At 33.2% G+C, this 20526-nt stretch overlaps 1 protein-coding gene across 5 annotated transcripts in view; it reads right to left on the bottom strand.

The window, feature by feature from the left end:
- Nucleotides 1-20526, bottom strand: part of LOC129754581 (uncharacterized) — a 318099-nt gene that overhangs the window by 238798 nt on the left and 58775 nt on the right. For all 5 annotated transcript variants that reach the window (XM_055750722.1, XM_055750719.1, XM_055750723.1 and 2 more), the window contains one exon: nt 6619-8277. In XM_055750722.1, the coding sequence (XP_055606697.1) occupies nt 6619-7758 (1140 nt within the window). In that variant the 5' untranslated portion in view covers nt 7759-8277. The remainder of the gene's footprint in view (nt 1-6618; nt 8278-20526) is intronic.

Raw genomic sequence — 20526 nt, 5'->3', positions numbered from 1 at the left:
GCAGACTGAGTTTCGTTTCGTCGAAACATCAATAGGTCATTTACAGGCTATTTGTGCTGCGAGTTATATATTGTACTGAAATTAGGCTGGAACAAATATCAATTTCTTCTTTTGTCACCCCCCCCCCTTCGAAATTTCCAAAATCCCGAAGGGGGGAATAAATAAAGTTTGAAGTATTTCAAAAGTAACTTCAAATAAAAATTCAAATATCCGAAAGATTTCAAGACCAAGAACCAAATTTTGGAAGATGGAAGTTAATTCACATTTTGTTTTCTTGATTTCATTGAATTTTTCGATCAAAAAATACATAATTTATAAGTTTTATGCAATAATATAGTATGTAATTTGGTTGCATACAAGCTTTCGTGCAATTTATTCCAATTTTTTTGTTTTTCGCATTATTTTTTATTGTCCCCCCCCCTCGCGATGTTCCAACTCCGAGTGACAAAAGAAGGATTTGAAATTTGTTCCGGCCTTATTGATATCTTAACGATCCGTTTGATGTGCCTTCGTGAAATGTTGGACAAATTATCTTCCTTTCAACTATTCAGTAAAATATACGCAAGATTACGTGATGAACCCTAGGATGTTTCAATGTATATTTTTTATGAAATATAGTTCTTAATTATTATAAGAATTAGTTAGACAGACTTTAATAGTTAGACAACTTAAATAGTTCACGGATAGGAAAAAACCACGAAAGAAAAACCTGGTTGAAACCGACAAAATTGAAAACATGGTTATAAATCCTAAAGTAAACACATTTTCATTGGAAAAAGTTAGAAAAAAAATCTTGGTTTAAACCACATAACATAATATTCTTGGTATGAAATTCTTTCTATTATAACAAAAAAAATTTTTTTTTAAACGAATGATGAATATGCTTAAAAGGTGTATTTTCATTTTTCTACCCATTGCACACCGTATGTGCAATGCGGCTCCTCGAAATAATTTTATTTCGAGGAGCGGACTGGACACACGGTGTGCAATGGACATGTTTTTGTGAATTTACGATTAAATTTCGAAAATTTCATTTTTTTCATGGTTTTTAGATAAAAATTGATCGAATCAAAGGATAAAAATTTTCCGCTCCTCGGTGACGCAATAGAAAAAAGTGGCCGTCTCGAATGGGTTAAGCATTTTTCTTTGAATTCTTTTTCAAAATCGACATAAGAGATAACGACTGTTAAATTTCCATAAATACTGAATACGTTTAATTAGATTTAGACTACCAAATTGAAATTCTACAAAGATTTATTAAAAAAATTGTAGAATTGCAATAAAGAAAATTAATTTGAACTGAAATCGATCTTTGTGTTTATTAATCTTTGATAATAACATCCTATGATAAAAAAAATATCGATAAAAAACGATTGCACGATTATTCATTAAAGACAATAAAAATACTTTTTTCCACTTTAATTTTTAATTTCGCCAAATTCACGGTTTCGCCATATTCACGGGGAAATTTATTTTGACCGTGATAAAATCGAAAAACTACTGTATCACAACTACAATTTGTTAATTGTTTTACAGAACAAGTTGATCTCAAACTTTTTAGACAGAAAAAGCCAAAAAAAAAGTTAAACTTAATTTTAAAATATGGGTTTCTTATTGGAATTTTCATGAAGTCAATTGAAACATCGCAAAAATGATAATCTGTCAAATATAATTGACCAATATCGACTACAGTCGTTTTCTCCATACCAGAGCTGCAAATTTTTTGAAAGCACGAATGATATTGACTGTGATTTTCTATCAGTGTAAAAAGCTTGAACTGAACACAACAAATATAAAAGCTTCTGATCGGCTCGGTCATCTTCGTGCTTACGGCAAGCTTTGCGAGTATGTCTATCAGTCAGTAGAAAGCTCACTCGTAAACCCGAACTAACTTGTTTCACTCGACTAAAGCGTCTTTCGCTTAGGCGTTTCTGTCACTCACTGCATTCTATCAGTGAATGCAGCTTTAGCATTCAACCAGTGTCAGCTGATAATTTCAGTGGCATTTGTTTTTGCCGTTTTCAAAAATTGTGAAATGGGTTTTGAAAAGAAAACACGATTTGAAATACGCTAAGACTATACGATTATTCAGAGAGGACGGGAAGAGAGATGAATATAAATTTCTTGTTGACGACTTGTAGAATATCTCACAAATATGACAAAAATTTTACAAACAGAACAGAAATATTACAAAAATATAGCAAAATTTTGACAATACAATAACAAAACATGACAAGAAAAATAAAAAAATCTGGCAAATATGACAAAAATATGTCAAAATAAAGACAGAAATATGACATTGATTTAGCAAAAAAATTACAAAAATTCGATAAACCAGTATGTGGAGTCCATACAATGAAAAGGCGTTAGCATCAGCATCATTGGCTTACAAAATGGAAGAACTAATTTGAGAAATTCACGTAACTACTTATAGCGTGTATTCCAAATACGACTTAGTCAAGGAAGTTAGTAATAATAAATAAAAAAAAAAGAATATTCCTATGCTTGCACCATGAATATTTTGAAAACTTGAATAAAAATGATAAAAAAATTGTTTTAGAAAATATGTCCATTCTTTGGAAACATTTACCCACAGAATGTGTTATTAATTTCTTATAAGGTTTTATTGCAATATACCATTTTCGAATCATGTGATTTTGAATTTAATAGCATTAGCTAAAAAAATGCTCAACTTTGCATTAAATATTGGTAAACCACCAGTAAAGGAAAATATACCCAATACGTATCTCTACTTCCTCTATACTAGCTGACAGATGAGTTATTTAAATTGAATTAAATTAAGATGACCTTAATAAAAACAGCCTGGGGGAAAGGTTTCCTAAATGGGCCTATCGGGTTAAATGACCCTACGGCCGTTTGACGAAATGGCTGACAAGAAAAAATTTCTAATCAATGCATTTTGAGGGTAATACGCTTTGAACATAAGGCAAGAAAGAGTTTTATGAAAAAAACCAACTCAAAAAAAAAAAAATAATAAAAAATCATCCAAGGTTTTGATACCTTGTGATGTATTATTTTGACTTTTAAAAATTATACGTAAAGAAGCTCAAAACAAAAAGTTGGATGATTTTGGTTTCTTATTTAAATGAACCTTAAAAATTCAACAAATTTGAGTTTCTATGATGGTTTCATAATTGTGGGAGTTCCAAGTTCCGCATCCAGGAATCGCCCGATGGTCCACAGCTATATCGCACAATAATGATTGGAAAGTGGAATAAGAGAGTGTTTTTGTATCCCCCCCATCATGTTTGTAAAATGCCGCTATCCTAATATAACAGGTTAAATAGAATAAATATTTGATTTTTATCATTCAAACTTCGAATTTAAGGTGTAATTAACATCTTTAGAAAGAATTGAATATCTCAAAACAGATTTGATAAAGTTTTTCTTATAGATGAATATGGCAACCCTTACTTTTGTTTTATTCTATAGAATAATATAAGAAATAGATTTTTATATAACTTCCGCTTTGTCATATGAAAGTTATCACTTTCTAGCATTTCCAATGAAATTATACAGAAATATTGCCAAAAAACAGAAATTTTGCCTAAAAAATAAATAGGCGCATTTAGCCCGCACGGTTTGAGGTTCGGCAATTTTGTCAACAGTTAAAATCGATTTCTCAAAAACTGAAGGAGATTTCAACATAAAAACTACTCCAATGTATAGAAAATAGATGTCTGCTCATGGGTATATAGTTTTTGTACACATATTCGATTAATATTTGATTAAATCAGTATTTTGCTTGATAGGCGCATATAGCCCGCTTTTCCCCTACTGTGGACCATTGTATATGAGAATTTAAAAGGTGTTTGTTGGTTAGAGGCACCAAAAGTATTTATGAAAAACCTCAAATTTGCGCTTGAAAACTCTGAAAGGCTGGTGCGAAATTAGGATTGGATAGGGATTAAAACATAATTGAAATAAATATTATTTTCTTTTTGCAACTAGGCACTTTAAATTTTAAAAAGCTATTACATCTCCTACAAACATAAATCCTTCCTCTATTATTGTTAATCTATAGAAGAGCGATTTTGACTTATATAAAATTAATCTTAGTAGGTATCTCACATCAAAAAAACTATGCTGAATGAATCGGTACCACTGAAGATTTTCGTGCTGACTAATGAAATTAGATTTTTCAAATATTTTTTTTTTGTTATTTTACGTAAACTTAAAAAAAGAAAAAGATGGAAATTTATTTGGACGGCATCTATAATCAACACTTTTTGATATTGTCCAACAAAGTTGCCAGGTGGTTTTTAAAAAAATCAGGACATCGTGAAGAAAATAATCTGAATTTTTAGTAATCTGAATTTTTAGGACACCACTAGATTGCATAAACAACGGCGAAATACAGGGGCTGTAAATGCCTTAATATAAAAAGAGAGAGCATCTTCTTGGCTGGACTGCAGTTCATATCGAAAAACACCACTTAAATTTCATCTGAAACGAATATTACTATCCATTAAATGGGTTCAATCATTTCATTGCTGATTGATACGATGTTCTCATAACTTAACTACAAATTCGATCCTAATTGAGATGTTTTTTTTTTCTAAATCAGGACAATTCAGGACATTTCAAAGACCAGTTTTCAAAAACCAACGCGAGAATATTTTCATAAATTAGGACTGCTAAACATATGTTTTTATGGGACTGATAAACCCAAGACGCCTAAACTGCCAAATAAAACAACAAATCGAACAGAACATCAGGACAATCCTTAGTAATCAAGACACCTGGCACCTTTGACAAAACTCCGGAAAAATCACAGTGTAATACTTTCATTTCTGTATCCATATAGCGCTATTCGTGTCTCCCGTTTTCTCGTTAAGTGGTGAATATCGGTTAAAGTATAACTGAATCTTTGCTACTTGAGCTTTACATTAATTTGATACTGAAGCATCAGCTGCATATGTAATTTCAAAAAATATTAGAAAACCAATAAATTTGAAATTTGTAACTTAAATAAATTAAAGTCCAATGCACCATTTCTAAAAATCTAATTGAAACATTGACTCTGCAATCTAAAAAAAAAGTGAAAAATGTGGAATGGACTCACTAAAAATGTTAAAAATGTGCCAATTTTGAATCTGGAAGTAGTCCGCCTGGAATACTCGTCCTGGTATTCACGGGAAAAATCACTTTCCGAAGGCTCCGCAGGGGTTGATGGTCACTGAACTGGTTCCATTCGTCCAGATTGACCTTCAATTTTTTTAATTCAATTCGGAATGATTGAAATGCAATCTTCCAGATTTTGAAAACTGTTAGAATTCTTACTATCAAAAAATAACGCGTCGTCTTCCTTCAGCCGCAGTCTACAAAGTCATTTTAAGATTTCTTCATAAAAATTGATTACAAACTAACGTAGGAAACGTTAGAAATAGCCAAATTTTTCAGGAAGCCAATTATGCATCAAGCTGCAGTTATCTTTGACTCTGATTAAGGCATAAATGCAATTCAATGATCGATAAGCACTCTTATATAATACTGTCTACGGATCCATATATTTAAGATATTTGAGCATTTTTTTAGCGTTGTTTAGTAATATTGTAAAACATTAATAATTCTCTAGGTGATGAGTTGAGCGAAATATAGCATTCCAATTCATCTCGTAGTGTTCCTTCGTTGGAATTGATTAGTTTGCCGTGGTAGTTTTTAAGGTTTTCAGACGAACAGAACATCTTTTTTAATTCTATGTTCAGGTAAGCATTAAAAAAAATTACCACACATTACCATCAAGGTTGAACACTTATTTTCCTTGCTGAATCTGATGAATTTTTCCATCCGTGTAAACTTCCGGAAATTAAGCTTCTAATGAAAGCTTCATAATTAAGGAATTGCTGAATTTTTTTGATTCCTGGGATTGTCCAATCGTGTACTTGAATAATTAAGGAAAATTTTTCAATTCATTTAAGTTATACAATTTTTTTGGTGTTTATTTCTGGTGAATGTCTGCTTGGTATCTACTCAAATAAAAACAAAGATCTGAAAAAAGTTGAATGTTAATTAGGTATTCCCTTTCTACTACTTAATTTTAATTCACTGATAAAAATTTAAAGTTCAATCTTTGAGATGGGTGAATCTAAAAAAAGTAAAATCAATTTTTTAACAAATATTAATTTTTAATGTGTGAATTGTAAAAAGGTTAAAATTTACCATTTTTCGATGAACGAATAAAGGTATGAATTACTCTTTTACAAGTGAATGGAAAAGGCAGAATTTACCTCTCGAGATGGATTGAAGAAATGTCACCTTGAAAGTGATGGTTGAGGTAAATTAATATACATTTCGTAATTCTAAGGATAATCACTTTTCATCTGACCATTAAGAATTGAAACGAAGTTTAGTCTCTAACAATACAAAAACCCGCTATCCAATAATTTATCAGAATTCGCGGAAACCAAAAATATGAAGTTGTTCATCACCCGGTCGCCAGATAAAACTGGACCTGCATATCATGTCACCCAATTAACACCAATCAACGTGCCCATCACCCCGTTATACCGTGCATGTTAATTAGCAACTATAAAAGTAATAAAAATATGTATGGAGATATTAATAATGTACGGCGGCGGCATCGGCCCAACTTACGCTGACGACGGAGGTTTTCGCTTTCATCGAGGCGCCAAGCGACGATCCGGCCGGCAGGGTGGCCGCCTTAGTGGAGGAATTCGCCGCCGTCGGTTTCTTTGGTGAAATATCGGACACTTCCGGTCGCTTGACCCACACCTCGTCCAGCAACTCGAATGGAATGGTTCTCTTGCCATCACCGCCGGCAGGTTCGGCATTTGGCGATTCCGCTACCGGAGTTTGGGTCGGTGGGTTGGAACTTTCAGATCCGGCAATCGAATGAATACTAGAGTTGATGGGACGAATTTCGACCAGGGATGTGTCGAAAAATCTTTTGTCCATGTGGGGATTTGGGAAAGGCGATTCGGGTGAGAAGATACTTTTCAAGGAGTTTCTATCGATTGGCGTGTTGAACTGGCTGCACGGAAAGTGGATCGTTTGAGAGTTGTGTGCAGCTGTGAGAGGCCTCAGGTTCAAAGATTCCGGCCGCAACTGAGGAAGGTCATTGGTTTTGGTGACCTGGAAACGAGATTTGCGAACTTCTGGTTGTGCTTCACTTTTGGATGGAGATTTTCCATTGCTTCCATTGGAGGTCGCATTATTACTATTTGTTGGATTGTGTCCATTTTTTGTACCATTGGAATTGAGAGGTTTTTCCTCTTCTTCGTCTTCCTCCAGGCACTCAGATAACCGCCTTCGGTTGGCAAACGGAAGCACCAGAGGAGGGAAAGCAGGTAAATCCGAACGCCTAGGACTCATCGGAGATTTCGGACAGTTTTCTATCCATGAGTACAACTCATCTTCTACATCGCTTACACTACTATCACTCGAGGATCCCACAGTCTTTTGGCGGAGATTTTTCGGTGGTGTGAAAGTTTTCTTCAACGGAAGACCATGATCATCTCCAAAATCACTATCCGAATCGGACTTGATCGCTTCCAAGTCCTGCATCGAACGCTCGAAAATATTTTCGAATTCTTCGTCCGTCATCGGACTGACTGGAATAGCACCGGAATGTACGTCCTTAGCCATATTGCCCTTACTCTCGTCGTCCGTCCCGATGAAATCCACCTTTATCTTAACTTTCTTCTTGATCCCGTCCTTACATTTCGCCCGTTGCTTTTGGGTTTCGCGAATCACCAAACTGTTTGTAGTTTCCATCGATCCCGGAACACCCACACTCAACGCTCAAGCTCTCGGACAACGATCGACAAAATATGCTGCTGCAGCTGCTCGAACACGCTCCAACTGTTACAATTAATAAAGGTTAACTAATTTGTACTTGCTGATGTCTCTCTTTCTCTTCGTCGTCGAATATCACAATTGGTGCTCCCTCGAAGCCATCGACTTAAGCGCTATCGACACATTCGATTGGAGGAAAAGGAGGAGGAGGAGGAGGGTCATCTAACCCGCCCGATTTTCCTTCGAAAGCTAACAACCCAACAGCTGATCGGTCGTAGGGCAGAACGATGATTCGCGCCAGATAGTGCGGCGTCTTTTGTCTCAGGGAGCAATATTCTGGACACGTGTCCACTACGACTCTCCGGGTTGTTTGTATTGATGCGGGAGGTTGATGAATCGTGCGGCACAAGGCCGCTACCGGGAAACGTTTGAACTTTTCAGCTGCCGGCTGATCCTGCACTGTACAATCATTGGAATCTGCTGCTGCTGCTGGTTGATCTGTTGTGCAAATGAGCAAACGAAACAAAAAAAAAATGGGAACATATGATAATGGTGGAAAAGCAGGGGAAATTAGTATTACTGGCCGAATGGTACGAGTTGCGTTAAACCGTTTGCTTTAGAGACACATCATTTTGTTTTTGTTCCGGGATAATAAAATGGTACAAATCTTAGAATAAGTGTAAAATAGGACTGAAAACATTGCTGCCGCACAAAAGCTACTGTGCAAAACCTGATGGAAGGCATTTCATCAAAAGTGCGATCATTCTTTAGAACATAATTTTTTAACTTATGTTAACCGTTATATTGTTTCTAATTGTAAAGCTTAGTTCTTTTAGAAATGGGACACTTTCTTTTGCTAATAACTCGTTTACTAGGGTTCGGACATTCAAAATTTTGACAGCATTTTGCTGCCTGTGAAAAGTACTATCCCGTCTATTTTTCTCAAAATTTTAAATTAACACGTTTTTGAGATATTCACGATGCAAGAGAAAAGGGGAAAAATAATTTTGCACAGTTTCCTTTAAAATGCATCATTATCATATTCATAGCTGACAAAAACGTCGATCATTCAAAGAATTACTGTGTGTGAGTGGTGGAAAAGTATGCAAACACTGTCAAAAATGTCCACAAAGTTTAAATCAAGCATTGGAGTGAAGCACATGATCGGCAACTACGGTTAAGGATCATCAGGGAAGTCAAAGCTCATACCAGCATTTTTAATGATTAATAAGCGAAAAACTAAGTGTAGATCGCTGTAATTTCCAAAAAAAATTTCTCCGGTAAACTGACAGTGTTGCCTGATGATGAGTCATTCAAACCTAACCTCACATAACAGTTTTTTGCTACGTCCAGAGCTCGTAATCTGTATATCCGGTACCGAGACTAAGGGACAGATAATTTGTGATGAATGACAAAACTTAACAAATATTCTATTTCAAACAAATTCCAGCGTTTGAATCCTATAACATGTCTGCTCGTGGCAAGGTCCCTAGCGTATTAAAGTATGTATTTGCTGAATGTTTTTATAAAATACAATGATTTGCTAAAATTCTGCTCCTGTGAAAAAAAATTTCAAAACAAAACTTTCGGTTTTCGCTACTTTTAAAAGCCTAAAAAGAGTAATTTTGTATATCCCTTTGCAACCTACGATCTATACTAACTGATTTACATGAATTTTGATCTCATGATAGTTTTACTTCGTTATTGTAAGGTTTTGCCAGCAGAAATTCCATTAAAAACGCTTCAAAGTAGCTTAAAAATAATCAAGTTTTGTCAATTTCGAAACAGCTGTATCTACTAAATTGGGCTCAGTTTCTTTTAAAAAGGTAGTATTGGACTGAAAAGTAGCATTAATTGAAGGAAGAGGATGTAGCCACCTAAAATACAGATTAGACGAAAAATAAGTTTGAAAAACTGATCAATATCATGGCTGAAAAAAGTGTGCGCCGGTTGATGGGAGGTACCAAGAATAAAGTAGAAATTTCTCTTACAAAAAACGATAAATATTTTTTTTCATTTTTTTTCATGAATTATCATAAGATTATCTTCATTTCCTTCACAGAAAGTATTTTGATCGAACGAATGGTTTTTGAGATATACGCATTTGTAACTGTCCCATTTCTAAAAGAACTAAGCTTTACTTATCTTCAATAAACCGAATATAAAAAATATTTTTTTTTCCTTTCTAATCAAAATACTAATGGATCACGTACGAGTTTAGTTTCGCTAACAACAGTAAAAATATGATCTGATTGGATGTTTTTGTTCTAATATAATAAATTTTCGACATTCCTACTAAAGAAAAATATTTTCGCTTTAACACAATTTCATAAATGAAATAACAGTTTATTTTCGAATCCCGTTATTCAATTCGAACATTGATCCGTTGAATTTTCACGACAATGTCGCAAACATGGCGGATGGTTCAAAAGAACTATCTCTTTTCGTTGTACAATAATTCCAAATTAGACACATAAAATCATATTGATTTTATCACTACATTCTTGTAATTAAATTTTCAAATCGTTTCTGTGCTTTTTGACGTCATTTTAAGATAAGTTGCCCCTTTAAACCCCAGGGTGCAAATATTCACATTAATCAACAATATCGGAAGCAGTTTGTATGGACAACCCAGTTTGCCGATTTTCGATTTTAAACTTGGTTTATTTAACATAGATCACCCTTTTTGTCGACTCTTGGCACAAAATTTAAAATCGGAAAACGATTGCTCGCCTCTTCAAATCCCTGTGGGTAAATTTTCATTCAATCCAATGCATTACAACATGAACAATGAAGAACCGTGAAAAGTTAATATGGACGACCCCTTCCGCCGACCCCTGACATCCATTTCTCATTCCTTTAAACCCCAATGTACAAACATTTTTTTCCTTAAGCATTTTTGCTTGAACAATGCATACATAAAGAAAGGAAAAAAAAATGTGCAGGTTCTATCTGTATATTCAGATTCAAGTAATTCATTTTGAATCCTAACTTTCGAAAATAAGTCCTAGTAGCTACCACTTTTTTTTATGAAGTAAAGAATAGATAAGAGATTTTAAAGGCTTCAGTCCGAAGCAAAAAAATTTTTGAATCAAATCAGCTAATACGAAGCCAATTATTTTTACCCACACGCATGACCATTTTAAGCATTGGTGAAATGTATCAAATATGTTATAAGAGATATCAACTCTTGTATACGTGACATGAATTTAAGATTTTAGTTTGAAACGTTGTATTCGAAGAGTCCGCAATTTAAATAATGCTAAACAACAAACCAATAAAATATATTTCAAGCTGAATTTTCACCTGAACATTCAGTACTAGTTCTATGACAACAAAAAAGTTTGATTAAGTTAGTTCATAATTAGTATTCTGTGAATAACTATTTTAAGATAAAATCTTAAAATTAAATTAATAAATTTTAATATTATAATGATTTCTTTTGGTTTATGTTGCCGAATTGACTCTGAGAGGGTGTAAAATTTAAATTTTGATTCAAGAATCTTAATTTTTTGTAAATTTATTTTCGACATATCAGAATTTCAAATAAAACAGAAATTGTAAATTGATCCCGTAATGGAATGCTCACAACGATATTTGCAGTAGAATGTTAATACATGGGCTCTGGAGAGGCGCAAGATGTGGGTTCAAGTCTTACCGGGAGACAAGTCGAATTTTTTTCGCATGTTTTTCAACATAAATTTTCATCTTATCTAGACCTGAAATTCAACTTACACAGTTGAATTCAATTCTCTACCAAAAAGTTTCGCTTTCGCAAGACCCATCTATGAGTCGCAGTTTAAAAATTGATATTTTAATCTCTAATAAAACTTAACTTCAGAGCTGAAGCTGAATTTTTAATTTTAGTTCCGAATCTGAATCGTGCATTTTCAAGCTGAGTTCAAAAACTGTTTCTGAATTTTTGGACGATTTTTCAATCTGAAATCCAGATAATAATGTCTTTTAATTATGAACCAAAAAGAAAAATTTGTATCAGAACCCTCAACTAGAAATCTTTTATTCAAATTCTGAATTTTTGAATTTCATTACAATTCTTTCATTATTTATTCCTTAGTATCCATGAATCCATATGAAAATTACGAAGGAAGAAGGGTTTCATCATAATGAAATTTGGGGAAACTTATTGGTGACATAATGAACTTTCTGAAAATTGATTTGTATGCTGAGCAAGTTTTGGGAGTTACTCGTCTTTCGTCATCAAACGCTAAAGGAATTGAGCCTATTTTGGTTCGTTTTACCAGTGATGCACCTAAGGAAAAAATCATGAGAGCTGCCCGAGGAAAACCAGTTAACTGCTTGGATATCGGCCTAGGAATCGATCAACGGGTTTTTATGAATCATCGCTTGACAAATGCTAACCAACGTCTATTGAGTGCTTCAAGAAAGTTTAAAAATGAAAACAACTATAAATTCGCTTGGTTTTCGAATAACTACGTTTATGTTAAAAAAGACGAATTCTCAAATCCTATCAAAATTTGTGATATTAATGATCTCCCTACACAATGTTAAGCTTTAAAATTTGATTTGTTGTTTTTAAAAACTGCATTCTCTTAAATAATTTGCACTTTCATATACATTGAATACTACTGAATTGATAACGTGTGAAATTTAAAATAGAATAAGATACTTTTCCAGCTGTTTCTCCTGAACGGTAGCTGCAACAGTTTATTGTAAAACTTCTTAGCTACAAATTGGTTTAAATAAAGTAAATAAAGTAATTGATTCCAATTTTAAATAAAAACCAAAAGTATAAATTTCAAAAAAAGATCTTTCAAACAGTTTATTATTTTGAATATTTTCTTTATACAACGAAATGATTAATTTCAAATATGTATATTGACTATTATTTAAGTTTTAAATGCAAAACCTGAATATAATGATTTTGACCAAACCAGTTAAAACCCGAGACTTTAATTTCCAAACTTTCCTCAAAATCCTGCCATTATTCGAGTAAAATTGAAAACTATTCAATGAAAATCATGCAGAAGAAAGCAGAATTTTTAAAACTCTATTCAATTTTTTTTATTAAGCTAATAAATTGGAAAATTTGGACAAAATATGGGTAATCTGGCAAGCTCAGTCTATTCTTAAAATTTGATTTTCGAGACAAAATGTTTTTGAAATTTTTTGAAAATCTGTAGTAGAATTGTGTACCTGGGAGAACATTTCAAGGATTTGGCTTTAGTCCAGAGTCGAGATTGTTTCTCTTCAATCTTTTTAGTCGTCCTTAAAAATTTTATTGGGAAATTGAAATCATGAGTTTGGAGAAGGGTGGCCAACGAGTTTCCATTTTCAAATTCCCGGTTTTTCCCGGTTTTCCCTTGTGAGATTTTACGTTTTCACGGTACCTGTTACAGGATTTATTGACCGAACAAATAGACATTTTATGATATTTGTATGTGAAAGTGTGTGAAAACTGAAAATTTTCCGTGAATCAATTTTGTAATTCGAAAGTTATTCACAACTGCAAAAAAAGCGGTGAAACTTGTTGGATTTCGCAACGATAATAAAGTATTTAAATGTTGAAATGTAAATGGGTAAGAAAATAATTTTAGAAAAATGTCACCTTCATCTTAGTCTTTGACAACAACTTTTTTGCAACTTTGATAACAATGACAATTCCAAATATTATAAAATCAGCGCAATATTTGGAACCTGTCTCAAGTTATAGGCATTCTAAAAAGAGCTCTTTTTCGGGACTTTTTTCATTCGGAATCAGCTACTGGTGATTTCGTAAAATATTTCGACGTTATTTTTCAATATTGAGAAACTAGAATAAGTTATCTATACAATGAATTAAAATTCATCGAAATCGGTCAATATTTGCGGCCAGGAGAACGTACGTAAACTGCAGGTCAAATTTATCAAAAATAGATTTGTACGGAAATTTTGCGAACGGCTTTGGAAGGTTAAGGAAATATTTCTTTTTTTAATTTTAATTTTTGAAATTCATTTTGGAATCTCGAAGCACCGCATTGTATCATTTTAAAACCACATTATGATATCACATGGTACTTCTCAGTTGACGTTCCAGATCTCAAATTCTCTGGGCGATTTCAAAGATCGTTCAACTATTTAGAACCGAAACTTCCACTTGTCAATAAAACAACTGTGGTTTTCAAATGTTTCAAAAATATTTCAAACTATTGTGACTAAATTATATTTTCCGAGACATTTAAGGTTAGTTTTTTTTTCGTGAAAAATATTAAACAATATTTGAAATGCAAATATTTTGTCATGTTTAAACTGCGGGGAGAATTAATAAAGTTTATGGTATATTATTGAAAAATCTTATGAATTCTTCGAAAAATCATGTTAGATTTGTAAGAATTGGATGCAAAAATAGAGATTTATTGTCATCATTTCCTCCATACCATAACTCTAAAAAGAACGAAAAGCCCATAATAATGTCTTTAAATGAAATCTGTAGTCAGAGTACTGTGTACTGGTTACTAAATTATGGATTTAGATTATTAGTTTTATGGTTTTGGTTTTATTTTTGTTCTAAAATGAGTATTTTAAATCCAGATAATGAGTCTAAATTTAGAACGGCTTTTCCGGGAAGCTGATCAGACTGATCAAGGCGACGATGGATGGAACGCAGTGCTGTGTGCGGATTTCGGGTGAATTGTCGAGTTCATTCGAATCGCGCAGGGGGCTTCGACAAGGTGATGGTCTATCCTGCATGATGTTCAACGTGGCGCTAGAAGGTGTTATTCGACGAGCGGTGGGCGAAATGCGGGGCACGATTTTCAACAGATCCAGTCAACTTATCTGCTTTGCCGATGACATTGATATAGTCGGCAGATCATCTGTGGCGGTGGAGGAGATCTACCGCAAACTGAAACGCGAAGCAGGAAGGATTGGGTTGATGATTAATACGTCCAAGACGAAGTACATGCTGGCCTGCGGATCCGAGACCGACCGAACCCGCTTGTCCAGTAATAACAAGGTCACGATCGACGGCGACGAGCTGGAGATAGTCGAAGACTTTGTCTATCTCGGCTCACTGGTGACCGCAGACAATGAGACCAGCCGTGAGATCCGGAGGCGAATTATCAGCGGAAGTCGTGCCTACTATGGACTCCACAAGCAACTGCGGTCGAGAAGACTTAGCCCTCGCACAAAGTGTAACCTGTATATGACGCTTATTAGACCGGTTGTTCTATACGGGCACGAGACATGGATATTGCTCGAGGAGGACCTACGTACACTCGGAGTATTCGAGCGACGAGTGTTAAGAACCATCTTTGGCGGCGTACAGGAGAACGGAGTGTGGAGGCGAAGGATGAACCACGAGCTCGCGCGACTCTACGGCGAACCCAGTATCCAGAAGGTGGTGAAGGCTGGCCGGATACGCTGGGCTGGACATGTTGCGAGAATGCCGGACGACTGTCCTGCAAAACAGGTGTTCGCTACGAATCCGGTAGGAACAAGACGAGCGGGGGCGCAACGAGCGAGGTGGTTAGACCAAGTGGAGCGTGATCTGGCGAACGTGGGGTGCCCGAGAAATTGGAGAACGGTTGCCATGGACCGAGTGAATTTTAGGAATTATGTTCGTCAAGTTATGTCGTAAGACGGAATACTATGTAAATAAATAAAATAAGAGTCTAAATTTAGAATCTCAAGTTTAGTTATATTTTTACATTTTGAAATTTCATTTTGAATCCGATTTCAAAGCTTGAAATCTCAAACTTATACCAGAACCTTTTTTAAAATTCATTTGAATTTTAAAGTCCAACTTCTGACTGAATGCATGATTCAAGTCTTAGCCAAAGAACTTTATTCGACATTCTTAATTCTGAGTTAAAAGGAAGAGTTAATCACCGTAAATTTATTTTTATGAAATTATTTTAATTTAAAAATTCTTTGAGAAAGAATATTTAAGAGTTGAAAGATTATAGACGGATAGAAGATTAGAATAAGGTAAAAGATGTTGAAAATGAGCGGAAGAGTAGTTTTAATTTAAAAAACTTTGCATCACATTTCAACGATGAAATGTGATGAAAAGTTTTTCAAATTAAAATTACCCTTCCACTCTGGTTTGGTGGTTTTGGTGCCAATTTTTAAAATTCCGAAAGAAAAATTTCCGCTGAACAACTTTGTCGAAGACCGTAACTTCGAATTTTATTAGATAAAAAAGTTATTATAAACAATAAAATCAATTGACATCACTGCCCGGCAAGGTTTCCGAAATCACAGAAAAATCTATAATTTCACATAATTTTGAGCAAATTTTCATTACTGAATTTGTGTCACAGAACAAAAAAAATTAGAAATATTCACAGATTTCACAGAATTTTAAAATAGCACACGATTTTCCAAAAAAGTTTTTTTTACGACAGTATAAATTTTGGATTTTTAACTATGAATTGGAAAATATTATAAGATTAGTAATGTTATTTGATTTTTCGCAAGTAGAGTGTTAAAAAGACGCAATTTGGCATGATTTTTTTTTATTTAAGTTATTGAAAAAAGCATCACAGAAAACCGTCACAGAATATTTGGCTAAAATCACAGAAAGTCAGATTTTTTTTCGACAAAACACAGATTGTTTTTTCAGCAACCTTGCTGCCCGGTTGTCCGGATTTCATTGGAAAAGCCTGCATGGATTTCGCCGGGTTTATTCTCATTCTCTTTCTGAAATCCAATTTGATTTTTTGATTAATTCCAAGGTTTTGACCAAATTTTCTCGGATATTGCCTGGATTTTAGCAAACAAAGTACAGAAATGTATGTGTAGGGAGGAAGCATTTTTGGTAAGCAAGTTATTTTTATTCATTAATTTCAGAAGCATAATAAATGAAAAACTGTCGAAATAATATCATTTTGAAATTCATCAACGGGTCAAAATGTGCTGATAAGCTGAAATTTGATCCCGCGCTACTAGATTTTAAAAACCGCGCGCCTCTCAAGGGCCACTGTTAACTTCATGAGAAATCAGTTCAATGAAGCTCCAGTGGGTTACTCCACATATTCTAAAAAATCTAAATGGTGTTAAATACATTCAGGGTTGAAACATTTTGATGCTACCCTGGGTATTGGGAATCCAATCCTAGGTTAACTGGAAGTCATTACATTCTGGAATTAAATCAATCAAAATATTTAAATAAATTATCAGGAACTTTATGCCTTATATGCGCTAAAGAAAAGAAGTAAATCTTGGTTTTTAAAACGACGAAATTTTAAAGAGGACACAATGATTTCGTAAAGCAAATACAAAAGTTGAGTATGAAAAAATGTTTAACTCATAAAATGAATTCAGATTTGAAGGCTGTGATACGGGTGAAAAGATTCAAAACGAATAACTTAGAGAAACTGAGAAATGCTTCTTGGAATGTGATCATACCGTAAAAAATATTTTTAGAGGAAATGGTCAGTATAAAATAAACATTAAGACTGCTATCAAGCAACATAAAGTTTCATTCTGATAAACGAATAAAACGAGTGGTTTATGAGAAAAGTTTTTCTATACAAAGTATAATTTTCTATAAATGAATGTGTCGCAACCATGGCCGTTAGAACGGTTGGTTGGTTGGGGGAAGAAATATTAAATTTATAATCAAATTATGATTATAGAGTAAAGATATTCAAGAGTAAATATCTGAACTAAAAACTGATACAAAAACCTCAAAAACCCATATCAAGTTAAAAATGCTGCTACAGATTTCAAAATTTTCTCACTTGTTCATAGAATAAGGTTGTCAGGTTTTTTGAGCACGTATCCGGGCCGGACAAATCCGAGCTGTTTCATATAAAAACTTGGAAGAATCCGGGTATTTCATTTCAAAATTTTCGACCAAATCCAGGCAAAACCGGGCAATTTTGGTCAATCCTAGGAATCTAGAAAAAAAAAGACTTAAAACACCTTTCATGATATTTTTTTTAATGAAAAAAAAACAACACAATTTGTTTTTTTTTTTAAGTTTTATTTAAAAATGAGAATGAGAACAAACTCGGGCAAAATCCGGGCTTTTCCAATGAAATCTGGGCAACCGGGTCGGACCGGATTTTTCCCTATTTTTTTATTAAATATCCGACCCAATCCTTTTAAAACCGGGTAATTTGGCAACCTTATCAAAGAAATTCAGGTGTGAATATTAAATTTTAAATTAAACCCATTTTAGAGGTACTGGTTCCATATTCCTATAACAAAAATTATATTTCTACATATTTTCGTATTTTTTATATAGTATCAAGTTTAGGATTCTTGATTTTCAGTTGAATAATCATAAAAAATTAGGAATAAAAAGCTGCTTTGAAATCCTTGTTCGAATTCGGTGTTGCATTTTATATCAAATTTGTATCATGTTTTTCGAAAATCAAATGCATTTTCAATATTTTGATAATAGTTTTCCCAAAATGGAAAAAGAAGATGTTTGTTTTATATTCAAATTCGAAGTTCTTAAACTTTATTCTAACACAAAATTTAAACTTTTAAAGCTTCTAAGTGGCGATCCAAAATTGAAAACCAGTTTCTGATTCATCATTCGAAATTCACATTCTAAATCAGATTCGCAAAAAAGATACAAAATAAATAATTGAAAATAATGAATTAAGATTAAACCAGCACTACTGAATTTAAATAATAAGATTTGGCTCATAAAATTCTGATCGTGAATTAGGATTCGGAAATCGTATTTTTTACAATTCGGAAATAGTATAGAAATTCGGAAACAGATTCAAAGTTCAATTTTTGAACTCAGGTTTAGAATTCAGATTTCAAAAGATTTGGCTTGTGAATGAGTGTTTCAATCAACATAAAATTGTTGAGAAATTCAAGAAAACATAAACTTAAAAAATTTCTTGTCAATTCAATTTCTAGATTTAAAATTTTTTAATCAGATTAAGTTTGTTCCCCCAGTTAGCTGAAAATCACAAATGTAAAGTAGAATTTGATTTTTTTAAAGCTTTGATTCATGCAAAATATCCCTAATGATATTTTTAAAAAAAATCATCCACAGGATTTTTAGTATGGAATTGATTCTTTATGAAAAATATTTCCTTTTTAAGAAATATGTACCCAATCTTCACCTCAAAAAATCTGCAGAATTTTTTTTTTCGGTGTATTGTTTAACATTATTAATATTGCAGCTTTTCTTTTTAAAGCAAAATTTCAAACAAATATCATAAATTTAGTTCAAAAAATTTGATTCAAAAATTTTGTATCTCTTACTGTTTTTTTTTTTATGAAAATTTTGTTTATTTTGTTCAAAGGTTAGAATCTTGGAATTTGCAAAAGAGTCAAGAAGATTGGGGTTGTTTGATTTAAGTATGAATAAGTTTTTTTTAGATGAAAGCTACGCTATAAGTAACTAATTTTATATTCAAATCAAATAAATTTGATCTACCAGACTTTTAAAGAAATTCATAAACCATCGATGAAAGCAAATTTCATATTTTTTTTCTAGAGGTTTCATTAAAAAAAATCGTGTCTTCTGTTAGGTTACAATTTCATACGAAAACTATTAATGAGTACTTAGAAATGAATAACCATATAGTTACAAACATAATTTGTTTTAATTTTTTTATTCGTGTGTTGTTAGACAAAAAATCATAGGTAAAAATTAGTCACCAAACCCCCCCATGAGTCGGTTCTTCCTACGGCCCTGGTTGCAACGCACTCAGGGTTAAGCTAGTTTAATATAAAGACTTGAGTTTATAACAATAAAATGTATTTTTTCTTGTAAAAATATTCTATTCTATTTTTAGGGAATGAATGGTTTTTGAACATGTAAATTTGTGACTCAATTATCAGTTGATTCGATTGTTAATTAAATCGATTGAAAATGCAAATGGAATGCATGAATTATCAAGTCCGAGCTGTATAAGACTTGTTTAGACGGGGCACACCTCAAACCACTAGAAAAGATTTAACAACATTTTACTGTTTCATAATAACATTCAAATGCTGTTACAAAGATTTTTTCATGTAAACAAAAGCAATCCGATTCAAATCTAGCATTGTAAAGAAAAAGGCGCTTTAGAAAAACATATGTTTTCAAAACTTAAATGGATATAGCTTCACTACCTTTAAGTCGCGAATGCCATAAAGATGGTAAAACGACTATAATCGAAATAACAGCTTCACTACCACGAATTAATCAGAGCGGATTTTTCCAGCTTAGTCGATATTTAAAAACGAAACAACGCAGATATTAAAATATTCTCAAAATGTGATTCAGCTGGTTCGGTCTCTTTGTGTCTCATTGTGGGGCGGAGGAAATTTGGTAAAAGCTCATCGAACGTTATTGCATGCAAGATCGTTAGATGAATTATTTAAAAAAAAACATTTTCTAGCGAAGTTTTCTTTAAGTGACATAATCATTTATGTAATCGGTGATGTTAGTTCGGTTGTTAAAGTTTTGCAGGAAAAATAAAACTTTGAATTGTATGTTCCCAAAGTCCCCCCATCTTACAATATGTGCCTTAATTGCCCACTTGTATAAGCATGTAAAAAGTTTTCTTTTTGCTATAAAAACGTAATAGATCTACCGGCGGCAATCAATCTATAAACCAAACATTTTGCATCGTGCTCGCATCACCTCGATTTTATTCGTTTTCTTTGATATTTTCCAGCAGCACACTTGAACCACCAACCATTTTAGTCGGGGTTGTTTTCATGAACGGTTTTATTTGTAGAAAATAGTTGAATTGCCTGTTCAATTTTTGCATTTCTGCAAAGTCTACATTTTAATTAATGGAAATATGATTCGAATGAAATCAA

The sequence above is a fragment of the Uranotaenia lowii genome, chromosome 3 (assembly GCF_029784155.1).
Source record: "Uranotaenia lowii strain MFRU-FL chromosome 3, ASM2978415v1, whole genome shotgun sequence".
NCBI lineage: Eukaryota > Metazoa > Arthropoda > Insecta > Diptera > Culicidae > Uranotaenia > Uranotaenia lowii.
Note: the sequence above shows the minus strand (reverse complement) of the source record. Positions and strands in the feature narration are given on the sequence as shown.